The following is a 19,784-nucleotide window of genomic DNA, read 5'->3' as shown; positions in this document are numbered from 1 at the left end:
ATCAATTGAAATCTAATTATGTTAAATCTCAAATCAATCAGATTTATAACCAAAATGATCGATTGATATTGGATCATGTGGGGATTAATCAAACCTTTTGTGATTTTTATTCTTCTTTATACCAATCAGAGTCTCCTCGAGATTCTAAATATATGAATGATTTTTTAGATAAGTTAGACTTCCCTCTGATTTCACAGGATATGTCTTCTTTATTAGATACTTCCATTACAATGGATGAGATTAAGAATGTTATTTTTTCTATGAATCTGGGGAAAGCTCCTGGCCCTGATGGGTTTACCGTTGAATTTTATAAATGTTTTGCTTCTTTATTGATTCCTTGGCTCTATAAGGTTTTTGAGGCTTCTTTGAAACTTGGTAAACTTCCGGAATCTTTTAATAGAGCATCAATTTCTTTAATACTAAAGAAGGATAAAGACCCTGCTCAATGTGCATCTTATAGACCAATATCTTTATTAAATGTTGATTCTAAAGTTTTTTCTAAGTTATTAGCAAATAGACTAGAAAAAGTACTTCCTTCTATTATTTCGGAAGACCAAACGGGTTTTATTAAAGGTCGTTACTCTTTTTATAATATTCGTACATTGTTAAATATCGTTTATACTCCCTCACAAAATGTTCCTGAGTGTGTTATTTCTTTAGATGCCGAGAAAGCTTTTGATAGAGTAGAATGGCCTTATTTATTTAAGGTGCTTGAAATGTTTAATTTTAGCTTGAAATTTATATCCTGGATTAAACTGTTATATTACTCCCCTGTAGCCTCGGTTCGTACTAACTCCTTAAACTCACCTTTTTTTCCTCTCTTTCGTGGTACTCGACAAGGCTGTCCTCTTAGTCCCCTATTATTTGATATTGCATTAGAACCTCTTGCAATTGCTATTCGAGAATCTTTAAATATTACTGGGATAACTCGGGGATTAAAGTCCCATAAATTATCACTCTATGCTGATGATTTACTTTTATATATTTCTAATCCTGAGAGATCCATTCCTGCTGTTTTAGAGTTATTAGCACAATTTGGTCTTTTCTCAGGTTATAAATTAAATCTTAGTAAGAGTGAACTTTTTCCGATTAATAAACATCTTCCCTTATATTATAAATTTCCATTTAAATTGATTAATAATTACTTTTCATATCTTGGGATTAAAATTACTTGTAAACATAAAGATTTATTTAAGACTAACTTTTTACCATTAATAGACCATATTACTCAACTTTCATCTAAATGGTTTCCCTTATATTTAACTTTGATTGGTCGTATTAATGCAGTTAAGATGTTTTTTTTGCCAAAATTTTTATATGTGTTTCAGGCATTACCAATTTTCGTTCCTAAATCTTTTTTTGATAAAGTTGACTCTAAAATTTCTTCATTTATTTGGCAGAACAAGAATCCGAGACTGGGTAAAATACATTTACAGAAAGCTAAGAGAGATGGAGGTTTAGCATTACCTAACTTTAGATTTTATTATTGGGCTATTAATATTCGACATATGAAATTTTGGTTACTTGACCGGGACATACTATTTATTCCTAAATGGGTAGCATTGGAATTACAATCTGTTCAGGGTTATACACTTGGTTCTATTTTAGGTTCCTCTCTTCCTTTTGATTCGAAACGTCTTAAGCAGGTCTCTAACCCGATAGTTAAATATGCTTTGCGCATTTGGTTTCAATTCAGAAAATTTTTTGATCTTAATCAATTCGGGTTAGCGATTCCTATTTTAGGTAACATATTTTTTCCTCCCTCTTTTACGGATCGCGCTTTTCAAACTTGGAAGACTAAGGGTATTTTACGGTTTTTGGATTTATTTTTAGATGGTTCCCTTATGTCTTTTGAACAATTATCTAATAAATATAACTTATCAAGAATACATTTTTTTAGATATTTACAAGTTAGAAATTTCCTAAGTACTATACTTACTTCCTTTCCAATGCTTCCTCCTATATATATTTTAGATTCGATAATTAACCTTAATCCATGTCAGAAAGGTGCATCGGCTATGATTTATAATATTATTATGAAACTTAGGAAAGCTCCATTTGATAAGATTAGGGTAGATTGGGAACAGGAATTGGGGCTTACCATTTCTGTGGATGATTGGGGGCAGATTTTACAATTAGTTAATACTTCCTCTATTTGTGCTAAACATTCCCTAATTCAATTTAAAGTGGTTCATAGAGCACATATGTCCAAAGATAAGTTAGCGCGTTTTTACTCGCATATTAATCCTTTCTGTGATAGATGTTCGGGGCAGATAGCCTCTTTAACTCATATGTTTTGGTCTTGCCCTACTTTGGAAACTTTTTGGAGAGATATTTTCAATATTATTTCTAAGGTATTAAATATAGATATCTCTCCTCACCCTATTACTGCTATCTTTGGACTACCTAAAATTTCTAGTAATCTTTCCCCTTCAGCCCGTAGAATGATTGCATTTCTTACTTTAATGGCGAAAAGATGTATTTTACAACATTGGAAAGAGCTTAATGCTCCAACTACCTTTTTTTGGTTTTCTCAGACGATTTTATGTTTGAATCTGGAGAAAATTAGAAGTAACCTTTATGATTCTTCATTTAAATTTGAACAGATTTGGGGACCTTTTATTCGATATTTTCATTTAATGTAATATTTACCCTTCTTGTTTTCTCTTCACTGTTTTAATGGAGGTCGGGATTGAGGACGTGATTTTAAGTTTAACTCTGTTTGGTTTCAAGTTAGCCCATTGCTTTGCTTTGCTTTTAGTTAGTTGCACGGTGGGTTTTTTTTTGGGGGTTTTTTTTTTCTTTTTTTCCATTGATATATATAAAATCTAGTATACTATTATGTTATCTTGGTTTCTTATGCTTAAATTACATTGTTTGTAGTATTTTCTTTTTGGTATTGTTATCTTTTGGAATTTTATTATACTTTAACATTGTATTAATGTTTATATGGCTTACCTTTTTTGTATACTTACTCAATAAAAAGATTTAAAAAGAAAGAAAGAAAGAAAGAAAGAAAGAGAAGATTAGGTGTTCTATTTCTATACCTAGACAAGATTTTTTCACATAATGGGCACCTTTTTGGAACTACTTTCACAATTTTCGACTTGTTCAGCAATGATGATGGCTATTAGAGATTTGAATTTACGACTATATGTCAAAGGTTTTTTTTCTTTTCTTTTAACCAAACAGCTGTTTTTTTTTTTGTTTTGTTACGGGGTTTTGATTTTGCTTTAGATTAGAATAAATTGAAAAATAAATTGTCCCCTAATTAGGCTAGGATTAAATCAGGGGACTGCTGAGTGGTGCGGCTCAAAGGAACAGAAGGGCCTATTTCGCCCTCTGTGTGTGTGTGTATACGTAAGCACATACATGCAGATCTTGAACTGACCTAGTAGAGGGCCTAAGAAGATGTTTCCCTTGATTGGCATAAAAAAAGTGTCAGACAAAAGACAAGGTAGTAATGTATATGTAGAACAGGTGAGTAAATGTTTTCAAAAGTATTTCAGATTAACATTAGAAGTGGGAGTGCCGGTTTTAATAAATGTTATTGTAAGTAAATTACAAGCTAGATTAAAGGAAATCATATACTGTTACCTGAGTGAGATGAGAAGAGTTCAGTAAAATTGTGTGTGTTTTATAGCATCAAGGGGTTAAAGTTGTTAAGGGGAATTGAGGACAATATGTGTGTGTGAGACTTCACAGCTGCTCCACTCTAGCCTCTGGGCAATATTGTACATTGCTAAAGTATTGCAATAGCTGTCCTATACAATTTATAGTCATAGTATATTGATCCTGGGGGAAATTAGTTTTCGTTACAGTTGCACCATAAATAATAAATAGTAATAGAACCATAAATAGTTAAATAGTAATATGTAAATTATGCCAGTAAATTATGAAATAAGTCCAGGACCAGCCTATTGGCTCAGGGTGTCTGACCCTCCAAGGGAGGAGTTATAAAGTTTGATGGCCACAGGCAGGAATGACTTCCTATGACGCTCTGTGCTGCATCTCGGAGGAATGAGTCTCCGGCTGAATGTACTCCTGTGCCCACCCAGTACATTATGTAGTAGATGGGAGACATTGACCAAAATGGCATGCAACTTAGACAGCATCCTCTTTTCAGACACCACCATCAGAGAGTCCAGTTCCATCCCCACAACATCACTGGCCTTACGAATGAGTTTGTTGATTCTGTTAGTGTCTGCTACCCTCAGCCTGCTGCCCCAGCACACAACAGCAAACATGATAGCACTGGCCACCACAGACCCGTAGAACATCCTCAGCATCGTCCGGCAGATGTTAAAGGACCTCAGTCCCCTCAGGAAATAGAGGCGGCTCTGACCCTTCTTGTAGACAGCCTCAGTGTTCTTAGACCAGTCCAGTTTATTGTCAATTCGTATCCCCAGGTATTTGTAATCCTCCACCATGTCCACACTGACCCCCGGATGGAAACAGGGGTCACCAGTACCTTAGCTCTCCTCAGGTCTACCACCAGCTCCTTAGTCTTTTTCACATTAAGCTGCAGATAATTCTGCTCACACCATGTGACAAAGTTTCCTACCGTAGCCCAGTACTCAACCTCATCTCCCTTGCTAATGCATCCAACTATGGCAGAGTCATCCGAAAACTTCTGAAGATGACAAGACTCTGTGCAGTAGTTGAAGTCCGAGGTGTAAATGGTGAAGAGAAAGGGAGACAAGTCAGTCCCCTGTGGAGCCCCAGTGCTGCTGATCACTCTGTCGGACACACAGTGTTGCAAGCACACGTACTGTGGTCTGCCAGTCCTAACATTTGAATGTTATTTCAACTTTTAGCTTTGTTTTACCAAATTGACAGTAACCAAATGTTGGCTAATCATTGCCAGATTAACTTCTGCTTAAAATTTCGCTGTAAACTTCAGTTTTTAACATAACCTGCTCTATTCACATGGGCTCATGTGGCCCACTTATGACTAGAAATTTTTTCAGCAGTGTAGTTGTTTAGATAATACTTTTCTGAATGTGAAATACATTTTGACTGGGTTTTACTTTTCCTTGATCCAACAAATGTGGAAATGGGATGGTGGACATGGTAGGGGTATTGCCCACTGTAAAATGCTACCTGATATAAGCCCACATATAATTTTTTTCTTTGATGGCTTTTCCTCTCGATCTGATACTGAAAAGAAAATGAGTGGAAAATTTCAGTGGATATGCAGTGTGTGCATGTCATGTAACAGCTGAGGCGGTACAGCTACTCTCCCTCCTGTTTTGCACAAGTAGCTGAACCTTTTTGTCTTAACAAAAGCTTGCATCCTTGCAGCCTGTGCACTGAATCTCGTTATGCCACATGACAGTGGACAATTACGGAAACTACCCCACATGACAGTGGACAATTACGGAAACTACGTGGGTTTCTCACCTCGTTGGAACTCTTGATAAAACATGGGGAACTAACGATAAACCTTTTCCTGCTTTTCAATTACTTACTGCAAGTGCTGTTATAAACTACATAGCTCGTACTAATGAGAATGATGAAATAACTACAGGGAATAAACAAGCTGACTCCTTTGTTAAAACAGCAACTGCAGATCCTTATGACCACATCAGCACTCCAGTGTGATCAGGCTGCCTATATACTTCACAAATTCTTTTGATGAACTAGTACAGTTACAGTGAGATATGTCGGTAGCTAAAAGCACTTTATGGACGAAAGCACACTGTGCAAAACTCTAAAGGATGATGGGTATAATTGAAAGTGAAAGATTCTCGACCATAGCAAGAAAAGTAGCAGCAACTGTCTGATTTGACGGAGTCATAATCCGGAAAGACACTGTTGGTACCTGTCGCTAGTGGGCCTTCTTCCCCCTGGAATTCATTTGTGCATCTCTAAATGGACGTTATCCAGTTACCTAAATATATGGGTTGTGATTATGCATATTTTTTGTTATCTCTATGGGTTAAAGCTCATCCAACTCAGATAAATTGTGCTGTAACTGTTGATAGTTATGAGAACTTATTCCTAGGTTTGGGATTTCTGAGAAAATCTGAAATGATAATGGTCCTCACTTTATGGGTAAAATGATATGAGTTAATGAAAACTTTGTACTTTAAGCATCATTTCATTTGCCCTTACCACCCTAGTCTTACAGGGCCTGAAATGCAGGTTAACTAAACTGAGCAACAAAGCCAACCTCAAGAGGCTAAAGGCACTGTCACTGGCCCTCATGACAATGCACTGTGCTCCAAACTGCATAACAGGGCGACCTGCATGTGAACTATGTGCTCGCCAGTCTGTTTTTACTTAAACAAACAGACATCCATACTATGAGTAGAAGCATGTTGCATTATTGTCCAGCACTAGCATAAGCTTATAAGGGTTTCCATCAACAGATACTTTAAGCTAAGAAAATCATGTTGGCTGCAGACTGCGATATCTGCCAGTTGGTGAGAGCTTCCACTGAAAGAACTGCCTGGAGCCTTGCTGGGAACATCTATTCCAAGAGCCGCAGGGAACACACGGCTAGAAGAACATTGATAAAGACCATAGTTGGGAGCTTAACATTAAAGGATATACTTTGTATCGAAAGGACAAGCAGGAAGGCATAGGTGGTGGTGTGGCTCTATTGGTAAGAAATGGAATTACATCTTTAAAAAGAGGTGACGTAGGGTCAACGAATGTTGAATCTTTATGGGTGGAGTTAAGAAAATGCAAGGGTTAAAAAAAACATTATGGGAATCATATATGAGCCTCCAAATAGTAGTCAAGATTTGGGGTTGAGATTGCAAAGGGAGCTGGAAAAGGCAAGTAATAAGGGTAATGACACAATTGTAATGGGGGATTTCAATATGCAAGGGGATTAGGAAAATCGGATTGGTGTCAGATCACAAGAGAGGGAATTTGTTGAATGCCTTTGTGATGGCTTGAACCTTCTTGGGGAAAGGCTATCTTAGATTGGGTGTTGTGTAATAACCCAGATCTTATTTAGGAGCTTAATGTAAAGGAGCCCTTAGGAAGCAGTGATCATAATATGATTGTGATCTTCCAGTTAGGAAATGGAGGATCCAATTGCAGAGGGAGGTACAGAGAGCCAGGTTCTGTAGCTTATTGATCAGGACTGTGAGAATGATGCTGTTAAGCGCTGAGCTATAGTCGATGAACAGCTTCTTGACATGGGTGTTTGTTTGTCCAGGTGGTTTAAGGCCGAGTGAAGTGCCATTGAGATTGCTTCTACCATTGACCTATTGTGGTGATAGGCAAGTTGCACTGGGTCCAGGTCCTTGCTCAGGCAGGAGTTCAGTCTAGTCATGACCAACTTCTCAAAGCATTTCATCACTCTAGATGTGAATGCTACTGAACAATAGTCATTAAGGCAGCTCACATTATTCTTCTCAGGCACTGGTATTGTTGCCTTTTTGAAGCATGGGAACTTCTGCCCATAGCAGTGAGAGTTTGAAAATGTCCTTGAATGCTCCTGCCAATTGGTTGGCACAAATTTTCAGAGCTTTACTAAGTACTCCATCAGGGCCTTCTGCCTTGCGAGGGTTCACCCTCTTTAAAGACAGTCTAACATCAGCCTCGGAGACAGAGATCACAGGGTCACCTGGAGCAACAGAGATCTTCACAGCTATAGTTATTTTCTCCCTTTCAAAGCGGGCATAGGAGGAATTGAGTTCATCTGGTGGTGAATCATCACTGCCATTCATGCTATTAGGTTTTGCTTTCTAGGAAGTAATGTCTTGCAAACCCTGCCAGAGTTGTTGTACATCTGATGTCGCCTCCAACCTCATTCAAAATTGTCTCTTCACCCTTGAAATAGCCTTCTACAAGAAATGCCCTGTTTTCTGGTACAGAACTGGGTCGCTAGCCTTGATCTAGCCTTCAGTAGACAACGTACCTCCTGGTTCATCCACAGCTTTTGGTTTGGAAATGTACAGCAAGTCTTTGTGGGCACACACTCATCCATACATGTTTTAATGAAACAGTAACAACTGCAGCATACTCATCCAGATTCGAAGATGAATCCCTGAATACAGTCCAGACCACCGATTCAAAGCAGTCCTGTAAACGCTCCTGTGCTTCCCTTATCCATACCTTCTTGGTCCTCGCTACTGATGCTACAGTCTTCAGTCCTTGCCTATACTCAGGGAGTAGAAGTACAGGCAGGTGATCAGATTTTCTGAAGTGAGGGTGTGGAATAGCACGGTAGGCATTCTTTATTGATGGTGGTGTAATAATGGTCCAGTGTGTTGAGTGGACTGAGTGTTTCTGGATTGCAGTTTAATTCCACGTCCCATTCCCATTCTGATGTGTCTATCCACAGCCTCCTCTGCTGTAAAGATGAAGCCACACTCAGGTTGGAGGAACAACACCGTATATTCCATCTGGGTAGCCTCCAACCTGATGGCATGAACATTGACTTCTCAAACTTCCGCTAATGCCCCACCTCCCCCTTGTACCCCATCCGTTACTTATTTATATACACATTCTTTCTCTCTCTCTCCTTTTTCTCCCTCCGTCCCTTTCACTTACCCCTTGCCCATCCTCTGGGTTCCCCCCCCCTTTTCTTTCTCCCTAGGTCTGCTGTCCAATGATCCTCTCATATCCCTTTTGCCAATCACCTGTCCAGCTCTTGGCTCCATCCCTCCCCCTCCCACCTTCAAATCTCTTACTAGCTCTTCCTTCAGTTAGTCCTGACGAAGGGACTCGGCCCGAAACATCGACTGTACCTCTTCCTAGAGATGCTGCCTGGCCTGCTGCGTTCACCAGCAACTTTGATGTATGTTGCTCTGGATTGCAGTGTTCATGTTCTGGGTACCTGCCAGAATAGCTCGTGAAAGCATTAATATGACCTCAGCACTGCTGGAGAAGTTCGCTTAGGATGCAACCTTAGCGTTACATGAAGCCATCAATGACATTACTGTTGAAATGGTAGCAATCCACACCATAGCTCTTCAAAATCAACTAGCACTAGACTTTCTGTTGTCTGAGAGAAGTAATACTTGTGTGATTATCAGCCAGGAGTGTTGTACATATGTCCCTGATGAAACTATCATGGAGTTTCAGAGAGACTGCTGTATTGAAATACATTAAGATTTATGTTGTCCTCTACAGGACAAAGAGGAGGGAGTGTTGAAGTTGCAGTAAGGCAGAAGTTGAAGACAATGGCCAGGCAAGAATAGCCTGGGGGTAATTCAAGTGACACCTCTCCTAACTAGAGACGAGATATGCAGGGTGACTGCAGCAGTGTATACTCAAACAAGATGATTTAGGTCTCTGCAGTAAGACTTTTTTTTTGAAAAGTCTTCCTAAAACATAGTTTCCCTTTAATTGGGGGTGCCAGACACAGATGAGATGGGAATAATGGAAGGGTATGAAATATACCCAATAACTAAGGGACAATTGCTTTACTAACTTCAGAATATCATTGGTTATTAGATTGAAGTTTCAATTGACTTTTAACACCTCTATTGTGAATCTCCATTGATCTTGCAAGAAAGGAATTCAAGCATATATAATTTACCAAATGGTTAAAATCTCTAACTAATAAGCCAATTCTGTTTAAAAATAGCAGTTTTCTGTTCAGACTTCAGAACAGTAAGGGTGATGGGCCATGCTGTTCTTCTTGTGCACAAGTAAATTAAAAGGAATACTTGAGTCGTTAAGTGTCCATGTGATCTGTGCCCAGTTATTTTATTTTGTTATCAACAACATAGCATTTGGATTCAGGATCAAATTATAATAAGACTATTAAGGTAAAGGACATTAAGTTTTAAAAGGACAGTTTGGATGGATGGATACCTGTTCTATAATTTTGCTTTATCGATATTGGTTTTGTATACCGAGTATAATATCTTATTTATTTTATCAGGATTTGTAAAAGGAATGGACTTAATGACTTGATGTTTTCTTCTCAGATGCATTATTGCTTCTGTATATGCATTCTAATAGTGAAATACATTCAAAAGTCTTGTGTAATTTCCTCACATAACTAATGAATGCTAAATGAGCTTTGCATCATAGAACATTAGATGCAGAAGGGAAAAAATTCTCTTTACTCCTGGGCTTTTATGAAAATTAATTCTCCAGAGATTAGAAAATTTCTGAAACATCAGTAATTTCCCCAGGAGAACAAACACCAGAGCAAGAGTTAATTTTTTATGCGTAATTTTCCATTATGATGTACAGAGGCAGTTAGGATACAGACTGCAAACAGTCTTATATTTTTAAGGTTTCGCTTTAGATTTCAGATTGAATTTTTAAAAATCCATCAGGTTGAATTACAAGGAAGAATGCATCAACTTCAAATGCCTTTCATCAATCTGCTTTATGGGGTAGCTATTGCAAATCTTCAAGCAAATATTGGCTTTGCAGACGGCATTATTATAGATTGCATTGGAGCATAAACTGAAATAGTGACTCATTGCTCCTCTCAGGCGCCCCTGAGCCTAGCTCCTTAACTCCCATTTCTCTTGAAGCTCATTACCAAACCATGATCTTTGCTGTCTCCTCCCCCATTCACCTTAACATCATCTCTTCCTTCTGAGCTTTGTTAAAGTCCTCTACCATCTACACCACACTAATCTCCTTCACAGCACCACCCACTGACATTTCTGTCCCATCTCCTGCATGAAGTAAGATTTTTATTTGCTGATTTCAATTGTTATCTATCTTGGCACCTGTCAAGCAGTTATCCGTGGAGACGCTAGGGATTGCTGGAATCTGGAGCAATACGGAAAAATATGGAGGAGCTCTGCGAGTCAAGCTGCAACTATGGAAGGAAATATAATTGATGTTTTGGGTCAAAACCCTTTATCTAGACTGTAGGATAGAGGGGAGGTAACTAGAATTAAAAGGTGGGGCAAGAGATGGTAGGATTTTGTATACATTGCCATCCATGGTCATTTGTGCCCTCTTCTCCCTAACCACTCCCTCAATTTAAATACTACAGTTACATTTGTGGTATCTTAACCTTGCTATCATTGATCTAAATCAATGTTAAGGCCATCTTCTACCACATCTTCATGTATCTCACCACTCATCTCAATCCCTGTCAAAAGAAAATATTCTACTTGTCATTTACACCCAACTGGCCAGCTTTCTGGTCATTATTTTTACTTGTTTTTTTTTCTCTTATAACAATTAATATATAACAATTACAGCACAGAAACAGGCCATCTCGGCCCTTCTAATCAGTGCCAAACATCCTGCAAGCATCCTGCTTATCCAAGGGAGACATCACGTTCCCTCAGTAAGCTGTCTGTATAATGGTGGGACTTTGGGGCTGGAGGAGAACATTCTACTGAAATTGTATTTTCCTTCACCAAATTCATTGGTAATACCAATATTAACTATTACCTGTTATTGCAGACAAATCTTTGTTTGTATTTTGTTAATTAATTTGATATTAATTTATGGTTTTGATAATTTATTCAGCCAATTGTGTTCATTCTCCATTTTTTGTTTCAATGTCTCCTTAATTTTTCTTCATTTAAATCCATTTTAAAAAAATAACCTGGCACTCTGGTCCTGCAGATGAAAGCATTTGAATTTTTGAAATGCTTGCAGGTGGTCCACGAGAATAAACACGTTCTAATGCAGAAAGTAAAATTGAGCTCGTTTTCAAGACATTTATTATATTATTAACAGAAGAATAAGTCATTTTTAATTACAGGGAAATGCACCAGCTCTCGGCAAAAGTAAAGTCATGGATATATATTTAAGACAAAGTAGAATTGAAGTTAAGGACGAACGTGTTTTTATTTAGTAGAAATGTAGAAAACCTACAGCACACTACAGCCCTTCAGCCCACAAAGCTGTGCTGAACATGTCCTTACCTTAGAACTACCTAGGCTTACCCATAGCCCTCTATTTTTCTAAGGTCCATGTACCTATCCAGGAGTCTCTTAAAAGACCCTATCGTTTCCGCCTCCACCATCGCCACTGGCAGCTCATTTCACCACTCTCTGCGTTAAAAAAAACTCACCCCTGACATCTCCTCTGTACCTACTTCCAAGCACTTTAAAACTATGCCCTATCATGCTAGCCATTTCAGCCCTGGGAAAAAGTCTCCGACTATCCACACGATCAGTGCCTCTCATTATTTTGTACACCTCTATCAGGTCACCTCTTATCCTCCGTCAGTCCAAGGAGAAAAGGTTGAGTTCACGCAATCTATTCTCATAAGGCATGCTCCCCAATCCAGGCAACATCCTTGTAAATCTCCTCTGCACCCTTTCTATAGTTTCCACATCCTTCCTGTAGTGAGGTGACCAGAATTGAGCACAGTACTCCAATTTGACCTACCAAAATGAACCACCTTACACTTATCTGGGTTGAACTCCATCTGCCACTTCTCAGCCTAGTTTTGCATCCTATCAATGTCCCACTGTAACCTCTGACAGTCCTCCACACTATCCACAACACCCCCAACCTTTGTGTGGTCAGCAAATTTACTAACCCATCCCTCCACTTCCTCATCCAGGTCATTCATAAAAATCACGAAGAGTAGAGGTCCCAGAACAGATCCCTGAGGCACACTGCTGGTCACCGACCTCCATGCAGAATATGACCCATCTACAACCACTCTTTGCCTTCTGTGGGCAAGCCAGTTCTGGATCCCCTTGGATCCCATGCCTCTTTACTTTCTCAATAAGCCTTGCATGGGGTACTGTATCAGATGCCTTGTTGAAATCTATATACACTACATCTACTGCTCTTCCTTCATCGATGTGTTTAGTCTCATCCTCAAAAAATTCAATCAGGCTCGTAAGGCACGACCTGCCTTTGACAAAGCCATGCTGACTATTCGTAATCATATTAGGCCTCTCTGGATGTTCATAAATCCTGCCTCTCAGGATCTTCTCCATCAACATACTAACCACTGAAGTAAGACTCACTGGCCTATAATTTCCTGGGCTATCTCTACTCCCTTTCTTGAATAAGGGAACAACATCTGCAACCGTCCAATCCTCCGGAACCTCTCCCGTCCTCTTTGATGATGCAAAAATCATTGCCAGAGGCTCAGCAATCTCCTCCCTCAATTCCCACAGTAGCCTGGGGTACATCTCGTCCAGTCCTAGTGACTCATCCAACTTGATGCTTTCCAAAAGCTCCAGCACATCCTCTTCCTTAATATCTACTTGCTCAAGCTTTTCAGTCCGCTGTAAGTCATCTCTACAATCGCCAAGATCCTTTTCCATAGTGAATACTGAAGCAAAGTATTCATTAAGTACCTCTGCTATCTCCTCCGGTTCCATACACACTTTTCCACTGTCACACTTGATTGGTCCTATTCTTTCACGTCTTATCCCCTTGCTCTTCACATACTTATAGCATGCCTTGGGGTTGTCCTTAATCCTGTCCACCAAGGCCTTCTCATGGCTCCTTCTGGCTCTCCTAATTTCATTCTTAAGCTCCTTCCTGCTAGCCCTTTTAGTTTTCTAGATCTCTATCATTACCTAGTTTTTTGAACCTTTCATAAGCTCTTTTCTTCTTGACTAGATTTTCAACAGCCTTTTGTACACTACGGTTCCTGTACCCTACCATCCTTTTCGTCTCATTGGAACGTATATATGCAGAACTCCACACAAATATCCCCTGAACATTTGCCACATTTCTCCTCTACATTTCCCTGAGAACATCTGTTTCCAATTTATGCTTCCAAGTTCCTGCCTGATAGCCTCATATTTCCCCTTACTCCAATTAAATGTTTCCCTAACTTGTCTGTTCCTATCCCTCCCCAATGCTATGGTAAAGGATATAGAATGGTGATCACTATCGCCAAAACACTCTCCCACTGAGAGACCTAACACCTGACCAGATTCATTTCCCAATAGCAGATCAAGTACAGCCTCTCCTCTTGTAGGCTTACCCGCATATTGCGTCAAGAAGCACACCTAACAAACTCCACCCCATCTAAACCCCTCAGTCTAGGGAGATGCCAGTCAATATTGGGGAAATTAAAATCTCCCACCACAACAACTCTTATTATTACTCCTTTTCAGAATCTGTCTCCCTATCTGCACCTCGATGTCGCTGTTACTATTACTATTACTATTGGGTGGTGTATAAAAAACACCCGGTAGAGTTATTGACCCCTTCCTATTCCTAACTTCCACCCACAGAGACTCCGTAGACAATCCTTCCATGACGTCCACCTTTTCTGTAGCCGTGACACCATCCTTGATCAACAGTGCCACACCCCCCCCCCTTTTGCCTCCCTGCCTGTCCTTCCTGAAACATCCAAAGCCTGGCACTTCCCCACCAAAGTATTGGTCCCCCTGGGATTCAAATGCAACCCATCCTTTTCATACAGGGCACACTTGCCCCAAAAGAGGTCCCAATGACCCAGAAATCTGAATCCCTGCCCCCTGCTCCAATCCCTCAGCCACACATTTATTCTCCACCTCATTCTATTCCTGTACTCACTGTCATGTGGCACAGGCAGTAATCCCGAGATTACTACCTTTGAGGTTCTGTTTCTCCGTCCTAACTCCCTATAGTTTGTTTTCAGGATCTTCTCCCTTTTCCTATCTATATCGTTGGTACCAATATGTACCACAATCCTTCCCGCTTCAAGATATCGTGGACACGATCAGAAACATCCCGGACCCTGGCACCTGGGAGGCAAACTACCATCCTCGTTTCTTTCCTGCGAAAAACAGAATCACCTGTCTAACCCCCTAACTATAGAGTCCCCTATCACTGATGCCATCTTCTTCCTTTCCCTACCCTTCTGAGCCACAGGGCCAGAATCTGTGCCAGAGGCATGGCCACTGTTGCTTCCCCCAGGTAGACCATCTGCCCCAACAGTACTCAAACAGGAGTACTTCTTGTTAAGGGGGACAGCCACTGGGGTACTTTCTAGCATCTGCCTCTTGCCCTTCCCTCTCCTGACTGTTAAAACCTATCTGTCTCCCCAGGCCCCGGAGTGACTACCTGCCTATAGCTGCTCTCTATCACCTCCTCACTCTCCCTGACCAGACGAAGGTCATCGAGCTGCATCTCCAGTTCCCTAACGCTGTCCCTAAGGAGCTGCAGCTCAACTCACCCGGTGCAAATGTGGTTCTTCTAGTATCCTAGAACGTTTTATTGCAATATGAGATTAGGTTACAAACTTGGGTGTTTTCCCACCTAAACCATCTTAACCAAACTCACCATCCGGACACAGGAGCCTCTGGATTTTCTTTAGTAGTCCTGACAAAGAATTCAGCATTCTAATTTGTCACTTTAATTATTCTTTTATGCATGGTTTTTATTTAGAAGTGTTATCTTAAAATAGTAGTGAGTTGAATAAACTTTTCCATCACACAGTATATCTTTAATCTGGATGCGCTGTATTAGATGTAAAGAGAATTGTTTCATTGTTTTTTAAACTGCCTCTAAGAAACCATTCAGAAGCCTTGGGTAGTCATTTCAAAAACAAAGTTTCTTCTCCAACACCCACCCCCCCCCCCGCCAATTAAGAAAGGCACAACTTTTGGAGCTTAAAAAATTGTAAGCAAAATAATGTTACTACTTGCTTTTAGTGAGGTGCCTTTAGGTAATAGAATGCCTGTACCTTCCCTTCTTCTGAGATATCCAAGTGTGCATAAAATTGTAGAAGAGGGAAATTTATATCCACTTGGATTTGTTTCTGGCTGTGTTACAGTTCTGGCAACAGGCATTATAGAAAATCATCCCATGAAAAGAGCTGTTGATTTCCTTAGTTCTTTTTGGCACCAATAATTGGAATATTGTCCTAAGGGTTTATGATCTCTCAACAACATTCTTTCTTTAATTGATGCTTCTACAATGAGACATTTTTACACTTAACCTGCTAAATGTAGTTTGTCATATCTAAAAATAGTTTTATTTGAAGTTAAATAGCTTGCTGCTAAATAGCTTCAAGATATTACTTAACCAGAAGTATGAGAGCACCGGTTTCACAGACACACACTAAAAGCAAGACGCCCCAAGGATAATATTCCTAGCAGTTGACCTTACTTCAATCCTGTACTACTCAGAAATGTGACGATACTGTGAGACAGAGTATGTACGGATCCCAAAATGAACTGAAATCTAAACACCTCTGAAACTTATTTATTTTATTGTTACCAGAGCTACATTGTGCTTAAGAACATTTCACTAAAATTGTCTTTTTCTAAGACATTCTTTTCCAGAATCTAACACTTATGATAGAAGAATTAAACGTTACCTCCTCACCTCCCTATATAATGAATTCACATTACTAATTCATTATGGAGAACTACAGCTATAAAACTATCCACTCAGTAATGTGCATCCTGCTAGGTTAGGATGTTGGAATATTTCTGAGAGATTTGAATTGTTGCCCATTTACCTGTTGTGGCACAATGCAAAATTTGAAATATTCTGCCATAAATGATAAGCTGCAAAGTTACCTTCAAGTGTATTGTCCATGACAATTCATAACTGGAACTAAATAAGTGATCATTTCAATCCTGTAATACCACACATTGGATTAAATTTTGGTGTTTATTTTAATGAGGTTTCTGTTTGTTGTTTACCCAGAGCCCATTGGAAGCATGTCCTCAATGGAGGTTAATGTGGACATGCTGGAGCAGATGGACTTAATGGATGTATCTGATCAGGAAGCACTGGATGTATTCCTCAACTCAAGTGGAGAAGACAATAATCAAAGTTCACCAGTATTAGGTAATAAACACAAAAGATTTTGCAAATGCTTGAAATGCAGAGTAGCACACACAAAATGCTGGAGGGACTCAGCAGATCAGGCAGCAACTATAGAAAGGAATCAAGAGTTGACATTTCAGGCCAAGACCCAAGACCAAGAATCAGGTCTAACATCACAAAATTTGTTATTTTGTTATTTTGTGGGAGCAGTACATTGCAATACATAATAAAAATGATAAATTACAATATATATGTATTATAAAAAGAGAGGAGAGGGAAGAAGCTGTTGAAACGCTGTGCATGTCTTCAGGCTCCTTGATATTAGCAATGAGAAGCGGGCCATCAGGTTGGTGGCTATCCATATACAACCCAAGTGGGCTCGCCGTGTTATGGAGCAACATGTCAGAATGGGAATGGGCAGTGGAACTAAATTGGTTGACCATGGGGAAATCCTGCTTGCTGCGGACAGAGCAAAGGTTACGAGTATGTGGTCTCCCCGTCTATGTCTATGGAGCACCAGATACAATAGGTGACCCTGAATGGTGGTGAGAAAGTAGTTGAATGGGCAGGTGTAGCTTTTCTTCCACTTGCAGGGATAAATGCCAGGAGGGAGATCAGTGGGGAGGGACAAGTGAACCAGGAAATTACGGAGAGAGTGATCCCTGCGGAAAGTGGGGTGTCGGGTGAGGTAGGGTGGCAGAAGCTCATTGAAGATGGGAGAAGTTGCAGAGAATGATGTGCTGAATGCAGGGTTTCATGAGATGGCAAGGACAAGAGGAACTCCAACCCTGTTAAGGTGGAAAGAAGATGGAGGAGGTGTGGTTGAGGGCAGTATCAATGGTAGAGGGACACCCCATTCTTTGAAGAAGGTGGACACCTCTAATATTCTGGAAAGAGAAGCCTCATCAAAGGAACAGATACAGCAGAGAAAGAGGAATTAAGAAAAGGGAATGGCATTTTTACAAGTGACAAAGTGGGGAAGTTTCTTAAGGTTGTTATAGCCAGGGGTGGTAGTCTCACCAATGAACTGAACTATTAATGCTGATTCTGTGTTAAGAATGGAGGAGGAACACGCATCTCAAATAGCCTCTCAGAACCAAGTCCAGCTCCTGGCCTTCACATATGGCTTAGCTACTAAGCCTGGCAAAACTGACAGGAGAAAGGGCAAAGGTGGGTTACTGGCATCTTAAACCAGTTGCTTCAGGTAGTTGGGGTTCATCAGCCATGGTTGACAGCAATCTAGGAAGAGGAGAACTTGATCTCAAATCTCTGCTGCCTTGTAGCTATACCCACTCATGGGGAAATCCATAGCAGGATTCCCTAAGGCAGTCCCACGTTGAGTTCAATGCTGACTGGCAGTTTCGTTTGGATTTCTCAGCTGAGTGGAGAGGTAAAGCCTGCTATGTGGGCAGCAGCTTGCTGCTCATATCAGACTGTCCTGACTCACTATCACGTTGATAGCTGGGATGGTGGACCCCGAACAATGGAGGGCCTCAGTGGATGGGAAGAAGTATAATCACGATAGCTGTGAGACAGTAGGTTTATAAAAATAGCAGTAGACAGCTAAAGATGGAGACAGATAAATCAAGAAAGGGAAGAGGTGTTTGAAATGGACCAAGTGAGTTTAAAGGCACAATGGACTTTAGATTCAAAGTTCAGAAAATTGACGAGCTCAGCATTGGTGCATGAAATAGCTTAATTATTAATTGCAGTGGAAAACATTCAAACTACACAATAGTCTTACAAGTCTGCCTTTGTAGATGTATAGAAATTTTATTGCAACTAGTTCATTAGCTTTAATTACATTCACTTACTCTTTAGATGTTTGAAGTATATATTTTGCTTTTTAATATCAAATGCACACAAAATATAAACCCTTTGAAGTTGAGATTTGTGTTCAGAAGTAGTTACTTTTATGCCCTGCTGTTAAGATTTTTATGAATCTTTTGCCTTAGCATTACTTCCCTACACTTGATTTCCTTAATATCTAAAAATCTATTGATCTTTTTCTTGAAAACCTTAATTATCAAGTTTCTGCAGCTCTTAGAGAGAGAACTGAACTTGTTTTAATTCAGTACTCTATTGGTTATCTGAGGCTTCAATGTGCTTGGAAAGATGATGAGATGCTGTTCCTCAAGCTTACATTGGGCATCGGTAGAGTGGGGTTGGGATAAAAATTGAAGTGACAGGTAACTAGAAGTTTGGGATTACCATTGTGGTCTAATTGTGTTCTATAAAGTGTTAACCCATCCTGATTTGGTAACGGGAGTTGGGGGAGGGATAGAGAGCGTGAGAACCTGGGTGGAGTGGTTAAGAGTATGGGTGTGGGTTATAGGCTACCTAAGTGTCATTCTTTTGTTTGCTTATGGCCTCACCGTAGCAGTGAAAAAGACTGAAGACAAACAGGTCAATAATGTGTAACTGGAAACTCACACTGGCCATTGTGAAGTGTCCCTCTGATCTGCAAAATGCTTGACTAGTCTATGCTTAGTCTTATCAACAATGAGGCCACCACTTTTGTGAGCACCAAATGCATTAGACCAGGACTAAGCTGGGGAAGATGAATCTCTGCCTCACCTGGAGGTACTGTTTAGGTCTCTGGATGGTGTTGAGGGAACAGAAAGGGATGAGCGCTGCATCTTTCACAGTTTGCAAGGGGAAGATGAGCAGACCAGGGAGTTATGGAGAGAAGAGAGGAAGATGCAACTTGCATAAGATCCTTTTTGAACTGGCACAAAAATGGTTCTGGCCTCTCAACCCCTTGTAATGGTGCAGGTCTGCCACCATGTGGTAGTAAGGTCCAGTGCCACCACACTAGTGATGGGAGCAACACACATAAAAGTTGCTGGTGAACGCAGCAGGTCAGGCAGCATCTCTAGGATCCTATTGGTTGGTCCTCTGCTAGCTGGAAGGCTATACTATAGGCTTTGGGGTTGAGAAGGATTTCCATAAAAAAAGGAAAAGCTTTTTCTCTAGCACTCTTCACTGTTTCAAGGTATCCCAGAGTACTTCAGGAAAATCTCTGTTAGTTATCTATGGCTACTTTGACAGTGTGAATCTTGTCCTCCTACATGTTTGAATAGTTTGCACTGCTCTGAAGTAGACTGCAGTGAGGTCAACTTACTAGTTTTTTTCCTAAAATATAA

The 19,784-nt window shown here is 40.0% G+C and overlaps 1 protein-coding gene across 1 annotated transcript in view; it reads left to right on the top strand.

Moving 5' to 3' along the window:
• Positions 1-19,784, top strand: part of LOC134358047 (dysbindin-like) — a 259,942-nt gene that overhangs the window by 237,846 nt on the left and 2,312 nt on the right. The window contains exon 9 of the mRNA XM_063069932.1: positions 16,516-16,659. Within this exon, the coding sequence (XP_062926002.1) occupies positions 16,516-16,659 (144 nt within the window). The remainder of the gene's footprint in view (positions 1-16,515; positions 16,660-19,784) is intronic.

This window comes from Mobula hypostoma, chromosome 17 (assembly GCF_963921235.1).
Source record: "Mobula hypostoma chromosome 17, sMobHyp1.1, whole genome shotgun sequence".
NCBI lineage: Eukaryota > Metazoa > Chordata > Chondrichthyes > Myliobatiformes > Myliobatidae > Mobula > Mobula hypostoma.
The sequence above is the reverse complement of the archived record's forward strand: the minus strand, read 5'-3'. Positions and strand labels throughout refer to the sequence as shown.